General features: G+C 38.4%; 3 protein-coding genes across 18 annotated transcripts in view; 2 read left to right on the top strand and 1 right to left on the bottom strand.

The window, feature by feature from the left end:
• pde7a (phosphodiesterase 7A) overlaps positions 1-5,892 on the top strand; it is a 33,840-nt gene extending 27,948 nt beyond the window's left edge. For all 14 annotated transcript variants that reach the window (XM_024279684.2, XM_024279682.2, XM_024279683.2 and 11 more), the window contains 9 exons: positions 159-322; positions 406-469; positions 2,446-2,642; positions 2,742-2,873; positions 2,968-3,059; positions 3,138-3,282; positions 3,365-3,461; positions 3,888-3,968; positions 4,045-5,892. In XM_024279684.2, the coding sequence (XP_024135452.1) occupies positions 159-322; positions 406-469; positions 2,446-2,642; positions 2,742-2,873; positions 2,968-3,059; positions 3,138-3,282; positions 3,365-3,461; positions 3,888-3,968; positions 4,045-4,280 (1,208 nt within the window). In that variant the 3' untranslated portion in view covers positions 4,281-5,892. The remainder of the gene's footprint in view (positions 1-158; positions 323-405; positions 470-2,445; positions 2,643-2,741; positions 2,874-2,967; positions 3,060-3,137; positions 3,283-3,364; positions 3,462-3,887; positions 3,969-4,044) is intronic.
• A 704-nt stretch (positions 5,893-6,596) lies between these two features.
• On the bottom strand, positions 6,597-11,673 carry mtfr1 (mitochondrial fission regulator 1). Of its 2 annotated transcripts, none has more exons than XM_024279692.2 (8): positions 11,554-11,673; positions 10,969-11,013; positions 10,768-10,866; positions 9,060-9,184; positions 8,738-8,973; positions 8,387-8,633; positions 7,683-7,863; positions 6,597-7,535 (listed from the first exon to the last, which is right to left on the bottom strand). In XM_024279692.2, exons 1-8 carry the CDS (start codon positions 11,602-11,604, stop codon positions 7,488-7,490), a joined length of 1,032 nt encoding a protein of 343 aa, XP_024135460.1. In that variant the 5' UTR covers positions 11,605-11,673; the 3' UTR covers positions 6,597-7,487. The 2 variants fall into 2 exon arrangements, with proteins under 2 accessions (XP_024135460.1, XP_024135461.1); XM_024279693.2 differs by having other exon boundaries at positions 10,969-11,052; positions 11,554-11,656.
• Positions 11,674-11,882: 209 nt separating this feature from the next.
• On the top strand, positions 11,883-17,769 carry armc1 (armadillo repeat containing 1). 2 transcript variants are annotated; one of them, XM_024279696.2, is made up of 7 exons: positions 11,883-12,139; positions 12,906-13,117; positions 13,288-13,379; positions 15,206-15,398; positions 15,905-16,021; positions 16,660-16,734; positions 17,258-17,769. In XM_024279696.2, exons 2-7 carry the CDS (start codon positions 12,956-12,958, stop codon positions 17,447-17,449), a joined length of 831 nt encoding a protein of 276 aa, XP_024135464.1. In that variant the 5' UTR covers positions 11,883-12,139; positions 12,906-12,955; the 3' UTR covers positions 17,450-17,769. The 2 variants fall into 2 exon arrangements, with proteins under 2 accessions (XP_024135464.1, XP_024135462.1); XM_024279694.2 differs by having other exon boundaries at positions 11,884-12,139; positions 12,900-13,117.
• Positions 17,770-18,146: the final 377 nt, after the last annotated feature.

Raw genomic sequence — 18,146 nt, 5'->3', positions numbered from 1 at the left:
TGTGTATCACTGTCGGTGTCAGATCCCTGCCAAGCTGGACCGAGCCAAACGATGCTTCCAGCCTAATGAACTTCTGAAACAAACCAAAAAACGAGCATTGTGCAATTTATCAGCAAATGTTGCCTTGTGTTGTGAAATATCTTTGTGTGTGCACACAGCGCGGCTGGGCTATGGGTCCTCATCCGACAGCTCAGGCACTGAAAGGAGAGTTCACAGATTGCTCAGCTTCCAGAGATACTTGCACTCATCCCGCCTGCTGCGAGGAATCTCCCAGCAGATCCCCCTCCACATCCTGGATGAAGACTACAACGGACAGGCTCGAGTACGACACGGAAGAAAACAAAAACGGCAAACTTTTGGTGCATAAATGAATAACTTTTTGTTTTTTTCTTGCTTTTATTTCAGTGCATGCTGGAGAAAGTTGGCAACTGGAACTTTGACATTTTCCTCTTTGATAGATTAACAAATGGTAAGTAAAATATTTTGTATAATTCAGTTGGGAAGCTTTTCTGAATGTCACAAAACCGGGATTTGTGCACACAGAATCCAGCATCCCCTCTGTTTTAGAGTCCACGTTACCGCTGGCGCCACCTATAGGATGAAGATTAATTTGTGATTCAAAGCTCATTTCCAGACAGTTGAGCTTCAGAGCAAATCCTACTTAGATTAAGGCTTTATAATCATAAAGTTTAGGTATGAAAGTCCTAGTCATAGTTGACTCACAAGCTGAAAGCTTTGGCAAATCAAAAAGAGCTGCTTTAATATGAAAGAATTGCTATAGAAAAAAATTCAGTGTCTGGAACACATGAAAGTTCAGAAATGTCACAGTATCTGTGAAAAAAGGAGAACATAGTCTGTAAAGATGTTTACTGTGGATTCAACAAAAAATGACATTAAGAGACTTGTGTAGATGGATAAGAAAAAGATGAAATCATGCCTAAATATCGTGTTTTAATTTGTAGAAACTTTAATTTAAAATAAAAAAAGAATTGTTTTTAAGGTTTTTATGGAAGCCAAAAACAGCCCACCCTACTGTTTTTTTTTATCGTTTTCTCGTGATAACAGGATAATAAGGAATACACCGTGGCGTCCCTCTCTCCCTTTCCCTCTCTGAAACGCTGAGACTTAACCCTTAACCTTAACAGAAGTCGTTTTTAAGTCTATTTTTTATTTATTAGTAGATCTACGCTTCTCAAATGCCCAAATTCCATCTCATGGACCAACCCCATCCCTTGATTTCCCTAAAACCCCCAATGACAGAACCCTGGTCCAACAAGCGTCTCCGCTCGGTGCGTTCAGTGAGCTGCAGACATTAGCGGATCCAAACGGCTCAACTCAGTCTGATATAATATACTTTAGTCATATTTCTACAATCCACAGCAAAACAAAGCAGTTTATCAGAGAAAATGTCGAACACCAGAATAACTAATCCATTTATAATTGATCAATTTGAATAATTGTTCACAAGAAAACCATTTTTGCTTTCTCGTGATAACGAGATAGTTGATCCCATTATCACGAGAAAACAATAATTACAAAAAAAGTAGAGCAGACCGTTTTTTGCTTCCAAAGGTTTTATCTTTCATTATACTCAAGGGTAAAAAAAAAAAGAAAAGAAAAATTCCTATTTTCAACTGTAACACATTCAAAACATGCAAATGTTTAAAGTTTGAATGGCTTTTCTGTGTAAAATCTTCATGCTAAACAACTGAGTATACTGGCTGTATTTGTCCGACTAAAAGACACTGAGGAGTATAAGTCAAAAAAAGAAAAAAATCCCAGAAATGTATAATAAAGAAAAAAATATATATAAGTTTCTTGTTTGGAAGAAATTAAACAAAACACAATAACACGAATGTACATTTCATTAATGTGTGCACTCATCAAACATTGATGCTTATTTAGCTTCATGAAACAGGAGAAATCTAGAATTTTAGCAGAATAGATGAACAATTTTTAAAACAACCATAGGATAAAGAACATACTAACACGTCAACTAATGTATTTATATCACTTTAAATCACTAAATTTGTTGAATTCTTTGTCACTGAAAGCCTGTCGAAAGACTGAGCAGGGCTTCTTCTGTGTCGCTGTCAGTACCAAATACTGATACTCAGACCTGCAGTGCCCTCTAGTGGTTGTTGCTGTTTTTTTTTAATCACACAAGTCACACTAAGTATAATATAAACCTTAGGCCAAACTGCAAAAAACACGAAAAATAGGGTAATTGTTTTTAAGTGAAGCTCTTTAGATATTTGGTCTGTGAACCTTAAACGTTCAAGAAACTGATACTAGTTCACACAAAGAGCTTTCTGTGTGTTTTTGATTGAGAAAATTTAAAAAGTTATAAATATTTACAAAGAAGCTGAAGATTTAAGAAGAAAAGATAAGAGTTTGCAAATGTACTGAATACAAGTATGTGACTGTGGAATCTTTCCTGTTTAGGTAACAGCCTGGTCACACTGACTTTCCACCTGCTGAACAAGTACGGCCTGGTGGAGCTCTTCCAGCTAGATATGGTGAAACTCTGGAGGTTTCTGGTCATGGTTCAGGAGGACTACCACAATGACAACCCTTACCACAATGCTGTCCATGCTGCAGATGTCACACAGGCCATGTACTGCTTCCTGCAGGAGCCCATGGTTAGAATGTTCGCAGATGATTTTATCTTTCAGTAGCAATCTAAATGATCCAGATCTTAATAACTCTATAATCTTTCTGTTTTGTTTTTGTGGGTGCAGCTTGCAAAGTCTCTGACCTCCTACGACATCCTCCTGGGTCTCCTAGCAGCTGCCACACATGACCTGGGTCATCCCGGGGTCAACCAGCCTTTCCTCATTAAGACTGACCACTATCTAGCCACACTCTATAGAGTAAGAGACACCCCCGTTCTTCTGCAGACTCCAGAACTTCACCGTTCGAAAGACAACGTGTGCGTTAATTAACTTTTTTTCTCTCTGCTAACAGAATACCTCAGTTCTGGAAAACCACCACTGGAAGTCGGCAGTGGGCCTCCTCAGAGAGACCAGGCTGTTCTCCCATTTACCTGCTGAGGACAGGTCAGTTAGTGTCTTAATTTTTGGTTTGGTAAAGAAACGGCTAACAGATGCTGATTATGTTAAATCATTTCTTTTTAGTTTAAACATGGAGAGGGAGTTGGGCTCCCTAATTCTGGCCACAGACATCAGCAGACAGAACGACTACCTGTCCCGGTTTCGCATGCACCTGGACAAGGAGAACTTGTGCTTAAGCAACGCCAGCCACCGACACTTCGTCCTGCAGGTTTGTTCGCTGCTGTTGTTCTGCCGATCGGGTCAGCGGTGCAGTGGTTTCTAATTTCGCCTCTCATTCTCAAACTGCTCAGATGGCTCTGAAATGTGCGGACATCTGCAACCCCTGCAGACCCTGGGAGCTGAGCAAACAGTGGAGCGAGAGAGTGACAGAGGAGTTCTTCCAACAAGGTGATCTGTCTGGCTAAAGCTATGTTCACATGCTGATTAAGCCCTCAGTGTTCACACTGGACAAGCAGGGAGGGGCTTCTTTTGCTTTTTCTGCTGTTTACTAGCGCATGTCCACAGATAGAAGAGACTTGGTGTGAAATGTTGAAGAGGTACAAATGTAGAGAATCTTTGTCCAGTTTTTTTCTTTTACATCTCTACTCTTATCAGATGGATTTGGTGTCATAGAATCCCAGCCTGGACATAAACCACAGTTTGCCCACCCATGGTCTAGTGTCTTGCAGAAACATTTCTAAAAAAAAATGCAGATCTGGGATGCATTTATATTGTTTTCATAATCGAATTGTTGCCTCCTGAATTGTAATCGAATTGTGAGATCCCTCAAGATGGTGTTTGGTCCTAAACTCCTTCATTGCTCTGTTCTTGCAGGAGACATCGAGAAGAAGCACAAACTTGAAGTCAGCCCTCTTTGTGACAGAGAAGCAAACACAGTTGGCAACATTCAAATAGGTGAGTTTTCTGTTTATTGACTAATATTTATAACTTGTTGAAAAATGTGTTTTCTAATTGAACTTTATCCTCACAGGATTTATGTCATACGTGGTGGAGCCGCTGTTCGCAGAGTGGGCCCGCTTCTCCGACACGCGCTTGTCTCAGACCATGTTAGGCCACATGGGGCTGAACAAAGCCAGCTGGGGGGGCTTGCAGCAGGAACAAACCCCCGTCTCGGAAGAGGCCGAGCCTGGAGCGACCGACGCAGAGAATGTCGCCGCAGGAGGAAGCAGCTCCAAAGAAATACCTCAGGGAAGCCTAGAATCCTGACACTCCCTGTGCGCTCCTTCGACCCCGCCTCCTGACCTCTGACCCCAGCATCCAAGCTTTCCCAAGTGGACACCCAATCCCAACACTTTCTTTTTTTTTTTTTTTGCATCTGCCTCCCATCTAGGTGAACCACTGATTTTTATTTAATTTATTTAATTTTTAATTCCCCGTTTCGGCATAGAGCAATACATAGATACCTCATTTGCCTACTGCTGTATTTTATTTGTTGCGTTTATTTATTTGTCCACTATAGAATAGGCATTACTGACTGAAAACACCACTTAATTTTTTTGTTTTGTGGACTTTAAGGGGAAAGCAGTGTACAGAGCGAATAAGACTTCTGGTATTTTTTTTTGAAGTGCCATTTAAGAAAAAAAAACTCTTTTGAAGAATGATTGAAACTGAGACAACTGGAGTATTGAGACATGAAACCCCTCTGAGACTTTCAATTCATGCCATGTTGCATTTATATTGAAGATTCTTCCTCGTGTTCAAGAAAAAAAAAAAAAAAAAGTGACAAGCCCAGTTCTTCTGCTGCCTCTACAAAGACTGTTTACGCATCTCCGTGTTTGTTGAACTCTTTCTTTAAACTGAGGTGAATCCTGTCGGCTCCACGGTTTGCCTTCTGAAGCACAGATGTGAAGAACCACTCGTTTGAACTGTCATCCCACTGCTGAAGCCATGAGCAGAACCTGATTCTAACACACCAGATGCCATAAATGACTCCACCTGTGCTACCATGAGTTCTTGCACTCCAACTGTGATGCTGGGTGTGCAGCTACGTCTCTGTGACCTCTCCTCGACATCCTGTCAACCGTGTTATTGTTTGATGTAGTCATTTTCAGATGTGTGTGTCCTCATCCAGCCCTGGTTTAACTCCCCGGCAGACGGGGGATCGGTCAGTCCCCCCTGCGCCTGCATCTCACCTGGAACTCCACCCCATGCAACTCTACTGGCTCAGGGTTTTGCCTGTCTCTTTCATGAGGGAGGGAGGTGGAGGAGAGGACGGACACTGCATGGTTTCTTTGATAGTGCTCGGATCAGCTGACGGAGGCTCCCTCCCTGCAGAATGTCTCTCACAGCCACATGAAACCTAAAGGACTGCTCGACTGATGCCTTATAACTATGCACAAACTATGCTAAGTGACCAAACCGACTCCTCTTTCCCATCAAGTGCATGGTGTGCTTGTTCGAATGCACTGTCCAATCCCTTTGCCTTTTCGTTGAGGAACAACTACGGCTGACTTTTTCTTTGTTTTTGTTTTTGGTGTGTGTGTTTTGTACGGAAACAAACTGGCCGAGTGAATTTGAACATTCCATTTCTTTGTTTGATTTTGTCTCTTTCGACTGTGTATAGTGGCTCGGATTGTGTTTGTGTTCTTTTGACAGGAAACAGGTGCTTTTCTTACTTTAGCTGATTAGTATTTTTGCTGTAAGTGCTGTAAGACTGTTGACAAAACTGTTTACAATTTGTTGCGACAGCCATTTTTGGGAAGACTTCAGTGTCGAGCCAGGTTTTGTAAAGGCTTTGCTGTTTTGACCTTTTTGATACATGCCTGTTGCAGTTCCAATTTGAATAATAAAACCTGTTGTTAATTTTCATAACTCAAAACATGCACTCCTATACTTCGGCCATTCTTAACAAACGTTAAAAGAGGTTGATTTTGAGGACCCACTCCGATCATCTTCAGATCTATTTAGTGATCTTTTGATTGTGGTTATGCAGTTTTTAAGGGGAAAAAAAAAATCACATTTGGAACTGTGGCCTGGCAGAAGCAAAACCTTTTGAGAAAGAAAATAAAAGGAGTTACAGAAACAATCAGGATTAAATGACAATTACACAATATAATCACTAAATTATAACTATTATATTCATAAAACTAGGTTACAACAACACTTTCTTTAAGATGATCATTAGAATTCTGTCCAAAAAATGTCTGAGAAAAAAAAAGTCCAGTCTAATTTAATCCCAAATCTGTCATTTTTAAGGACAGTTTCTGTAGAAAATCACCTCAGAGTTGTGGGTGAGAGCATAGCAACACCGCCCCCTTTCCCCTTTCCAATGCCCATTATATTTTCTACCGTCTTTTTTTAAACTCAATTTTTTCCACCTGCTCCTAATTCACATTGATTTGAACAAATATTTTGAAATGCAATTTTAAGTTCAATTCTCTTAATATGTCCATAATTATCAGAAAAAAGGCACAAGAACACGATAAAAACAATATTTTCATCGGAGTGGGTCTTTAACACTTTCAATGGCTGCCCAAAACCAAATGACTTCTTCAAATGAAATGAAAAAAATCACAGTCAAGATCAAGAAATATTTTTTTATTGAAAGATTTGGCAATTAGTCTCCAAAATGTGAAAAGGAGATCAGTTACTGACACACTCGGCTCACCTGCCCTTTATAAAAGGTTTTTTACCCTGAGCAGCATCTGCACAGACGTGAACTCATCCAGAAATGCTTTAAATGCCCTAAAACCCATTATAGCTCAGGATTCAGGAAATGCTTTTGGTTCTGGAACAAAATGATCCCTCATCTGGTTTACTTTTAGTGTCCTGATTGTTTTGGGTGACAGAGGATGAGATGCAACCACTATAAAAAAAAAAAGCTGATGTAAAAAGAAAAACAAACATCTGCTCACGTACCAAAAGTTTGAACCAAGAAGCATAAATTTCCAACACTTTATGAATAATTTAATCAAAAATAAAACACAAGAAAAACATTTAGAAGCATCAGTGGAATGTATTTGGGTCCTTACATGCAAAAATAAATGATAGATCAATCTGTAAAGGCACAGAAGATACACATTGACTTTATCCCCTTTAATTATTGATTGAATATTTAACAATTCACTGTTAAAATCTAATTACTAGGAAACCAACAAGTCTTAAACACAAATGTATCCATTTCTACATGCTAGTTGACATACAGCCTTCAAATACTTATAAAACTGTCAAGTCCTGATATGTGCAAATACATTTAACAAATAAAGATTAAAAAAAATAAAACAGATTTCGTTATTGTTGGTTTTTAACTTGTAAAACTATAAGCAGATAAATATAAAAAGTGCAAAACTAGCCACATTCGTACAGGACTGATAAACCAGCCGTTTAGGACTCGAGGAGATTCCTTGGTCATTCCACAGATGGCTGAAATTAAAAGGTTTACTTCATTTCTTCCACATTAGTCGACTCCACAGCTTATAGAAACGTTCTCTTTCCAGTTGATTTCAACATGTGCTGCCCAAACTGTGAAGACAAAAGATCCAAACAGATCAGGAAAGTTTCACACATCTGGATCCTATTTAGATAAACACTAATAAACCCCTCACTCCAAAATCAAAAATAAACTGTATAAAAGCAAAACCCTGCTATGAGAGAACAGATATTTCTCACCAGAGGCATTTCACTTTGAGGTTTGACTTCTTTGATAGGAAGTTTGAAGTCCTCCACGGAATCCTGTTCGCTGTTGCATCGATGGCGATGAGCAAACTTGCGTTTGAGGGCTTCGGCGATGAGAGCTGCAGCATCTGCTGGCTCTTTGGATTTCATTTTGGCAACATCTTCAGCTGGCCGACTGCAAAAATGTTTGCAGAGAAAGGAATTTTGAAACAGAAGAACCCAATAACAAACCAAAGAAACTTAAGAGTAGCTGTGTCTAATTTGCAAACTAAAACTTTAACCAAAATAGTATTTAAAGACCCACTCCGATCAAAAAAAAAAAAAAAATCGTGATTTTAACATGTTCTTGCAACATGCTTCTCTTGATGGAGGACAAATATACAAGAATTTAGGCTTAAACTGTCCACCCAGTGGCAAATTTCTGATGAACTCCTGCCGCTCTGCAAAAACCGACATTTTTTTGAAAATTTTTGTTTAAAAAATTGCATTTTCATAATTCAAAGACCACTGGGAACACGTTTTCAAAAGAAAAATACACAGTTGGAGTGGGACTTTTAAGTACAACTACACTATAAAACAGATTTTACATCCAATGTTACCACACAGAAACAGAAGGACAAAAAAGAGGCAATTCTTTCTCATTCCTATAAATAAAAGTGTCATTCTTTAAAACTAGTATGACTAGTTTGAAAACTAACCTATTCACAGATCGCAGCCTAACTTTGTTGAGGTCTTTCAGGACCTCCAGCATGCTGGGGACTTCTGCTGGCCTTGAATCCAAAACTGTTGATTGGTTTGTCTTCTTTCCTTTGCGCTCTCTTATTAAATCAATGGCGGAAAATGTTCGCTGTAGACCTGGGGGTGGTGGTGGTGGAGGAGGAGGAGGAGGTGGTGGAGGCAGATTGCCAGAAGGTGGAGGGGGTGGAGGTCCCCCTGTGGTAGCAGCTGGTGCAACAAAAAGAAGGGAGAAAAAAAATGAAGGACCAACAACAAAAAGATCTGCTGCCATCTAGAGGTGTAATAGTGGAATTAAAATGAAAAAAGCATACCTGACAGTGCAGCCTTTTCTTGAGTCAAGACAATTTGAGCTATCTGAGCTCTGAGTTTTTCAAGTTCAGCTTCTAGAATGCTGATTTTCTGAATAGCCTCATCATTTGCAACCGTTGCACTCTGTGGATCTGGAACCCCCTCTGGCATGCTGGGTAGTGACCTCTGGCGGGTTAGGGGTCTTCTTTGAAAGTCATGCCTCGTCGCTCGAAACATGAGCCCCTGCGAGATTTCCGACCTGTTTCAAAAAAGCAAAGCGTAGTTATTATCGATGCACAGCCAAAATTTAACTTAACAGGAATTATTTTAGATCTGTGTCCTCACCTGGACGTGTCGGAATCGTGTTCACCCTCTCTGTCAATAAAGGCAATATCTGCCAGACTGGCCACCAGGCCGTTGGGCCTCCTGGTGGTGATGAGGACTCCAGCATCCTCCGTGTACGGGTAAAGCTGTCGGATAGAGAGGGGAAAAGGCCACAGTCACTATTGAGAAGACACAGCAGTGCAGACTATAAAGAAAACGTAAAAAACTACAAACATGCAGCCACAACACAAAAAAAAAAAACCACAAATCTAAGACTTAATTTAAATAATTAATGCTTCACAAACACGATGAAGGTCAAGAGTTTTGTGAAAAATAAAAGCAAGCTTAAAAGAAAACCATAAAAAAAAATAAAACCGCTTGTGAAAAAAAAAATGCAACATTTAATAATTATACACAAAACTATGACGATAGTTAAAAGATTTACATCTTTCAAATGTCTAGAAATAGGATGCAATAGTCAAAAAGCAAGTAAAAGCCATTCAAGGATGTCATACTTGTTAATTTAAGACTCTGAAAGACCCACTCCAAAGAAAATCGTGTTTTTACGATGTTCTATAAGATACAAATTTAAGATTAAAACTGATTTTCTGAGTATTTCTTTACTTAATTAACTTGAATTGTGATGGATCAGGACCAGATGAAAACTGATTTGAAAAAGTTGAGGTTTTTTGATGCAGCAGCTGTGATCGGTTGACCACATGTTTGTTTGAATCCACTTGCAAAAAATAGGTCAATTAAAATCTTTATTTTCCTCGTCTAAACTGGCTTAAAACTGTATGGCTGGATAGCTCCAATGTTGCTTGACGTTTTTTTTTTTTTGCTATGCTAATTGTAACCTGCGGGAGAGAGTGTAAACAAAGGAATGCTGGGATATTAGGGTAGGGTTACTTCTGTGCCAAAAGTCCAGTCCATACAGGGGCAAATTTCTGGTGACCTCCTGCTGTTCTGCAAAAAATATGTCTTAAAAACAACACAGGCTTTTTGATTTTGGCTAAAAACTGCATAATCATAATTAAAAGATCAGAGAAAACCATTTTACATTAGATAAAAATAGTTGGAGTGGGACTTCTCTTAAGTCTTGAGATAAAGTACAAAACCCAGTAAGAAATAATTCTTTGGTTTAAAGAAAAATGTTAAGCAGATATTTAATTTTCTAACTATTAGAATTTTATCTTTGCCTTAATCAAAACATTAAAAAAGCTAACCACATTCAGGAAAAACACAAGGAACACACACACACATTTAAAGTTTAAATGTTCAGCTCAGTGAGTCTTTAGCTAGCTCAAGGTTGTTGAAGGTTGCTGAGCAAACTGACCTAAAGCAGACAAACTGCATTTCCTTAAAATAAGAGAGGCTGGAAACAGAAGACAAAAAGAGAGGAAAGAACAGTGTTAAAGGCAGGAGAGCTTAAGAAGAAAGTTAAATACAGATGATACATAAAAAAATATAGTTGAAATCCCTGTGAGCAAAACAAGAAATTTGACAGAGAGCAAAATAACATCTCCAATGTGATGACGGCACTGTTTATGGTTCAAAAATGAAAACAGTCTCATAAGCACAGGTAAACAGGCTTTTGAAGAGGGCATACAATTTATTGGTGAGTACAAAAGAACAGATAGAAGCAGGAAAATGCGAAATCAGTCAACAAAGGACAAAAAAAATGTGGTTTCCTTTATGGAGAATCTTGTGATTGTAAAAACATTCTCACCTGAAAATGAATCCGAGGACAAGGTCTAAAAGGAAGATTTGAACCTATTCTTCTCACAATACTTCTTGAAGACCCATAAGGCTTTGCTGATCCAAAAGCCTGCAACAGAAAAACATCGAGTTATACTGTATAATAAGCTATTTTTCAGGCTATATTTGAAGTGTGAAAATTCATCAGATGTCTTCACAGACTTCTACATACCAAGTCCATTTCAATCCACGCATGTCCTTCACTCAGCTTAACCTCCTAAGAACGGGTGAGACCACGCACAACGATCAACATCATCTAAAAACAGAAGAAAACACTTGAAACCATCATAATAACCCCCAAAGTGAGCTAAATATCTTAATAAAATCCCCATAAAATGAAAAAAATATTTCCTATTAGCTAATTTTAATGTTACTAAATACCCTTCTTGATTGTTTTCTGCTTTGCCCCGATGTAACTTCGCTGTTCATAAACAGACCAATGAAAAAGCCAAAGGCTTTTTATAAGGCTTTTTATTGCTTAAATAGCCTTAATTAAATAAACAAAGCATTTCATCCTAGATTAAACCCATTTAGCTTAACATTTCCTCGATTAGTGGCTGGTTTCTTAGTTTTTCGGTTAGCGGGGTAAAGAGGCTAACTGTCGCCTAGCGGACAGGCTATTTCTTAACAAATAAACAACTTTTCTTTAAACTCTTAAAGTAAGTATACATTATAATTTTAAAGTACCACCCACAGCTACTTACTTTTTTTTAAATATAAAGATGGGAAATAATTTAAGTGTTTGAAAACAACGTACCAGGTTCGGTAGCCTAAAGTTTTCTTTCCACCTTGACAAGCCGGCGGACATCTGCGTCAGTGTGGGAAGAGCTTAGGAGCACACGCTGAGCAAATTTCACTGTGGGAATGGAGGTGGGACAATAAATAAAGCAATTGGTTGTTCTTTTTGATTGACAAGAATAATATCCAATCAGTGTTTAGCAAGGTGAATCTTCTGGTTGACGATTCGTCATTGACACATTCCATCAAATGACAGCGCCCAATGATTTTTAAGGAAGTCTTAGGACGTTCGTTTTATCCCCTCGTTCATCCCGATGGAGAACTGTCATTCTGTATTACCGGAATGCCCGTGGAACACTGGGATGCCCTTGATAACAAAACAGCTGCACCATAAAACCCAAAACACAGTGCAGTGTGCACACAGCTGCTAGCTAAAGAGGCGCAGGCAAGAAAGAAGAGACACGGCCTTTTTGTGAAATATTCTTAGCATTTAGTTTTTAGACCGTCAACGCAACACAGTTATTTGTTCTTCGGTCATTTTAGATAAGTTGTGACTGAAGTGGAGCGGGGTTTGGGTTGGATTTTTAATGAGGACTGACCTTAAGGTATGGTGAAACTGACAAATAACACTTGCTAGCTTAGCTTAGCCGGCTAGCTGCTGTATACCACAGGGCGTCGTATGCGGGGAAATTGTGGGTCATATAAGTTGTCTTTGCTTAATCGGTTAAAAGATTGCTATTTTTTCCTCAAAAAATATAGTTTATGCTGAGGTAAATTCAAGTCAAATTACATTATTGAACGATCACGATATTTAATTGACTGGTTTATTGACAGATACATTATCGATTGCTTGACTGTAAAACTCGTAGTTTTGTCAATATTAGTCACGTGCTTTTAGTTTTGTGTTTACTTCAGTCCTTGAGCTTTTAAACAAATTTTGCTTTAGTTGTAAGTATGAGGGCCGAAAAAGCACCAGAAATGTTACCATAAAACTAAACATTCCATAATGGATTTAAATCTTAATGTTTATCTATAGTGCAGAAATCAGATCTTTTATTCAGCATCTCTTTTGTTAATAATAATAATAATAATAATAGAATACTTGATCATAGCTAATTTATTGTGATTTATCTAATATTCAAGCTTATTAAAAAATCATTGGAAGCTTTAGTTTCACAGTTAGGTTTGAATTCTTGCAGTATGACCCTATAAAACAAACTAATAATCCTTTCCAAAACTTTTAATTGACTAATGCCAGACTTTTAAATAGAATATTTAAAACTTATTTTTTTTAAATATTAATTTGTATCTTTTTTTGGCATTACTATATTACATCACAAATGTCCTGATTTATTTGTGCTGTAGTTTCACTAAGGAGAACAGGGCAGTTTGATGCACATGTCATCAAAACCAGCAGCACCATGAGTGCAGAGATGGATGCACTGACCGTGGTGAACCAGCTACGAGATCTTGCTGCAGACCCATTGAATCGCCGGGCCATAGTAGAGGACCAAGGCTGTCTACCAGGTCTGATCCTGTTTTTTGACCACCCAAATCCACAGGTCGTCTACTCTGCGTTATTGGTAAGCAAATCTCTGGCATACTTCCCTGAAATTGTTATAGTTTCCAAAACCGTTAACCCCTAAATTAAACTTTTTTTTTTGGACTTTCATATGAGTTTCTTTCAGAATTTGCTGTTCAAGTGTGTCAGATTTTAGCTTTGGAGATGTAATGACTTCCCTTGTCTTTGCAGGCTGTGCGTTACCTGGCAGAATGTCGAGCCAACAGGGAGAAGATGAAGAGCGAGCTGGGCATGATGCTGAGTTTGCAGAATGTCATGCAAAAGCAAGTCCACGTTACCACCACATTACACATTTTGTATTTGAACTCATGTCTCTTAAAACCTTTATTTTATCAGTTGAACACAAAAACAGCTAAGCAGTTTTCTAGAAATGAAGTGTTTGGTTTTTTTTTACTGTATCATTATGTTTAGTTGACACTGAAATGTTTTTGGAGCCATTTTTTAATATTTTGTCAGGTGTTACAAATTCAATTTTCATTCTTTCTACTTATCATAACCTGTATTAGTTGAGAGTCTGTTGCAGGACATTGTGTTGAGGCGTTGCAGATCCTGATAAAAAACAAACAAAAAAACGACCTCACTTGTTAGTCTGTAGTTTGGCTTTGAGAGGAAACTTGCATAAACAGCAACAAAGTGTTACAGTCACAATTCTATCTGTTTACATATGTGAGGACGGGTTCAACACAACTACACAAGAGAGATGCAAATATTATATTAACTCCTTAAAGAAAAAAAAAAAAATTGGCCTCTTTTGTTCACAGCTTGAGAAAAAGACCAAACATTTTAACTTATTTAGTTGGAATTTGGCCTTACAGGCTCCCATAAAGCAAAAGTGGAAATAGCACCCTCTAGGCAGCAACTGTCACTAATGGAAGCTGTAGACAAAGTGGTGATTTTGTGACAGAGAAAGTAGCAAAACTAAAGGTTCGTGTCTCCCATAAAATTTACTTTTTCACAGTGCCTCTGCTACAAAGAGGATTTTACTTTTTTTAAGGAAATAGATTCTATGCAAAACATAAGGCTTGACAGTTTTTACTTCTTTTTATTATAATAAAATTACGATAGTTAGATTGAGAAGAAAGATTTAGGTTGAGAATAAACATAATCGAGTGAAACTTTTAGGAGTTTAGTAGGAAGAGATAAAATGCTTTTAGTATTTCAAATTGGTCTTCTTAAATTACTTTTGGAAAAAAATGATTCAATGAGAAAATATTCTACCAGTTCAGCAGTTTATTATTAGTATGCTTTTTAATTGTTATTATTTTTATTAATGCTAAACTTGCATTGAGACCAAGTCTTTCAAATTTATTAACTTGACTATTAAGACCAAATCATCACATCTCATTAAGGCCTGGCTTTGTTTTAGTTGTATAATTGTTAAGAAATGTGAGCTACTGCCTTATTAATGCACAGTAACACAACCAAGTAGAGGGAGATTTTTGAAAATTAGACATTTGAAAGTATTCCCCCTTTGTGAACTCTGCTTGTATATTTACACAAACAACACAAATGACCTACTTCATAATATTAGCGTTATTTTCAAATTTTCTTCTAAGAGAAAATAACTTGCAAAACATCGTTTTTTTTTTAAGAAAATGAGAACTTAATGTTGTTATTGAACTGTATTTAAAAAAAGCACATTTGTTACAGATCCATATGCAAAGACTTAAATTCACAGTTTGTTTAATTTCAGATTGTACACCTTTGTTTTAGTAGAGCATTCTGTTCATCACAAACAAACTGCATCCACTGCTGGCTAGTGCAAATAACCTTTAAAAGGTAGAAATGAAGATTGTGTTCTTCCCCCTTTTAATCAGGACAGCAGACAATAAATATAACTTATGAAAGCAGAGACATCCAGCCTGAAATCGTACTACACTCATTCCAACTCTTTAAATAATTTCAGCCTTATGTGAAGTTGATCCTTCAATTCACTGTAAAGAGTTTAAAGATTCAGCTATTGTAATTTTAAAAGAAAATTCACATCCATGATGTTTGTTTTCTTGTAATATTTGCATTTTGTAAGACCACACATCTGATTTAATGTTGCACTATCTGCCATTTACCTTTGCCGTCCCTCACCCCACAGGAGTACATCACCTGGGGAGACCAAACTGCTGGCCTCTGAGATCTACGAGATCCTGCAGTCGGCCGGTAAAGAGGAAGCCGAACAGGCCGAGGCAGCTGCTGCCTCCTGCCGACGTAAAGCCCATTTCTTCCTCGGCTCGAACAACAAGAGGGCCAAAACTGTAGTGCTGCACATCGACGGACTGGACGACTCCGTAGGTTTCCGCTCGTCTCACTGGCATGCATTCGTCTTGCTCGAGCGCGCACCGGGCGTCTGATGATAGGGAAAAAGTCTCACTTCAGATTAATATGTTTGCTGCTGTCATGATCACAGTGTTGCCAAAGCATCTTGGGGTGTCTATCTGGCACCTGAGCGGGGAGTGGAGGGGTCAGGTTGTAAATGTCAGCTATTGAACAGCAGGACGCTGAGGCTGAACCCGAGTGTTGCTCTGCAGGAAGCCGGCTCATAGCCAGATTTCATTACTGCAGATAGATGACCTTTCAGGCATGTGAAAGCCATGAACACAATATGTCAAAGCAGGAGTTTTTCAAAAAAACAAGATGCTGGTACTTTTTTTCCTTTAAAAATCAAGTAGTAGATGTGGAATCAAAGACATTAATTGTGGTGCATCTGTTCAAACTTTACAGTTTTCCTCTAATGTTTGATTTTTTTTTTTTAAATGTTGCTCTTTTTTCTTACTTGCTTCCTCTCTGTTGGCAGGCTCGAAGAGGTCTGTGTGAGGAGGCTTTGTTAAAGATTCGAGGAGTCATCAGTTTCACATTTCAGATGGCTGTAAAGCGATGTGTTGTCAGAATCCGTTCTGACCTTAAAGCTGAAGTAAGTCTCTATTGAAGGAGAAAAAAAAGAAACACTCAAATTTCACCTTGCAGTTAAAGGTTGACTTTATTGTCAGAAGTTTGTGCACAGTTTTTAATGGTTTTATTGTTTCAGAATGTGTTTTTTTTCTTTATATAACATTTTAATGGAAGTTTAAGTGGCCACTTCCAATTAAAAGTCTATGTAAATGTGTAGCACTGAACACACACTGCAAATTTAACAAGGTCGAACTTTGACCAATCAGGGACCTGGATTTTGTAATGATGTGTGGATGGCGCCCCCTTTAATTCACAAAAGTGCCAACCATTTGAAAATTGATAATGAATGAGAAATTAATAATTGCGGTTTGTGCCACCAAATCTTATATAAATTGGAATAGAGCTGTAAAAGAAAAATCCTGGAGTGCTGCTTTGACATTTCCAACAGTAGGTTGCAGACATGTGGTAGAAAACAGTAGAGAAAGAAGAAGAAGCCCCTCCCTTCTTTTCCAGTGTGAACACTGGTTGCTAAACGCGTTCAAGAATCTGCGTTTAGCACATTGTTGAACTCGCGCCAAATGCATATACGTAGCATGAATGTCAAAGTATATTTATTAAAAATGGACACGGGAATCAACACAAATAAATGCTTCTTCATAGGCACTGGGAACAGCAATTAACTCCACCAAAGTGATGAAGGCGCAGCAGGTGATGAAGACAGACGACGGAGGAGAGGTAAGGACGGCTGAGGGAAACAGGCTTATGTCATGGAAGGCAAATGTTTCCCTAAAGAAAGGCAGACACTGAGTGTTTATCTGTGTACAGGAAGTGTAAACCCCTTCCACTCTCAGCCTGTGGCTGAGACTTATTCACAATGACGTGATTAGCTAGTCACATCTCTGCCTTAGCCTGCAGGCTATTTGTTTTTTTTTGCCAGGGATTTAACCATTTCCTGTTGTACCTTTTCATATGGAAGCAAATACTAGGAAAACTGCAATGGTCCAATTCCAAATAATGTTTTTACTACATATAAAATTCTAAAGTTGACAAAACTGGATTGGTTTTTGTCTAAACATTTGCAATATTGGTAGCGATATAACATACGGCCAGCAGGGGGCAGACTTGACTCACTGATGGATCATAACCAGAGTTTGTTGTAAAATAACTGAACTTTGATTTAAAAAAAATCATTTTTCTTTGACAATTTTTATAAATTAAGAAAAAACACTCCTTAAGTTGTTATTTTTCTCTTTTGCAGATGATCGTGCCATTCCAGGAAGACACGGCAGTGCTGGTAGAGGAGAACACGGACATCCCAGACTACCTTCCTGAAGACGAGAGTCCGTCCCAGGAGCAGGATAAGGCCGTCACACGCATAGGATCTATCACGGATGGCATGGGCTGGCTCGGCACAGCCGCCAACTTCCTGTCACGCTCGTTCTACTGGTGACAGTTTATGCATTTTCTGTCTTCTCCCTATAATATCAAGGTACTATCCAGCTGCAGGCATAGCATCTCTTACTCTCGACCCACGCTGAGCTCTGCCTCACTAGCCTAGATCTCCTCTGTAGAGCGCACAGAGCTCGGCCAGAGGTGCTGGACTGCCGAGTGGAAGCTGCACTAACTTTATGTTTATGCTCACACTACTGGCTGAACGACTATAAACTAGCATAATATGCATCTTATTCAAAGAACTATAAATCAGAACCAAACAGCTTTGACTGAAGCAGAGAAGTGTTCCCAGACTGATTTTTTTTTTTTTTTTTTTTTAAGTAAAACATGTGATTTAATTTCACGTTTATAATTTGGTTGCTTGCATTTCCTCTGTCCTAATTCATTTTTTGGGTAAAGTATTCAATCACTTTTTTTTAACAACTGTTACATTTTTGTGCCAATCCTGCCTCATGCCTACATCTGTAATGTGTTGCCTTCATGACATTTGGTTGTAATTATTTATTCATCATCTATTCAGCATGTGTGATAATTGTTGCTTTTTAGTTTTAGCTCCTTTAGAAACATCCCGCTTGTTTCATTATTAGTCGTCTTCCAAGCGTTTTAGACTGAAATCTGAAGGAGCATGGGTTGAAGAATAGCAAACACGTCCATGTATTGAGCAGTTTCTGTCCAAAACCTGAGCTAATGTGATG

The sequence above is a fragment of the Oryzias melastigma genome, linkage group LG20, assembly GCF_002922805.2.
Source record: "Oryzias melastigma strain HK-1 linkage group LG20, ASM292280v2, whole genome shotgun sequence".
NCBI classification, from domain to species: Eukaryota; Metazoa; Chordata; class Actinopteri; order Beloniformes; family Adrianichthyidae; genus Oryzias; species Oryzias melastigma.
The sequence above is the reverse complement of the archived record's forward strand: the minus strand, read 5'-3'. Positions and strand labels throughout refer to the sequence as shown.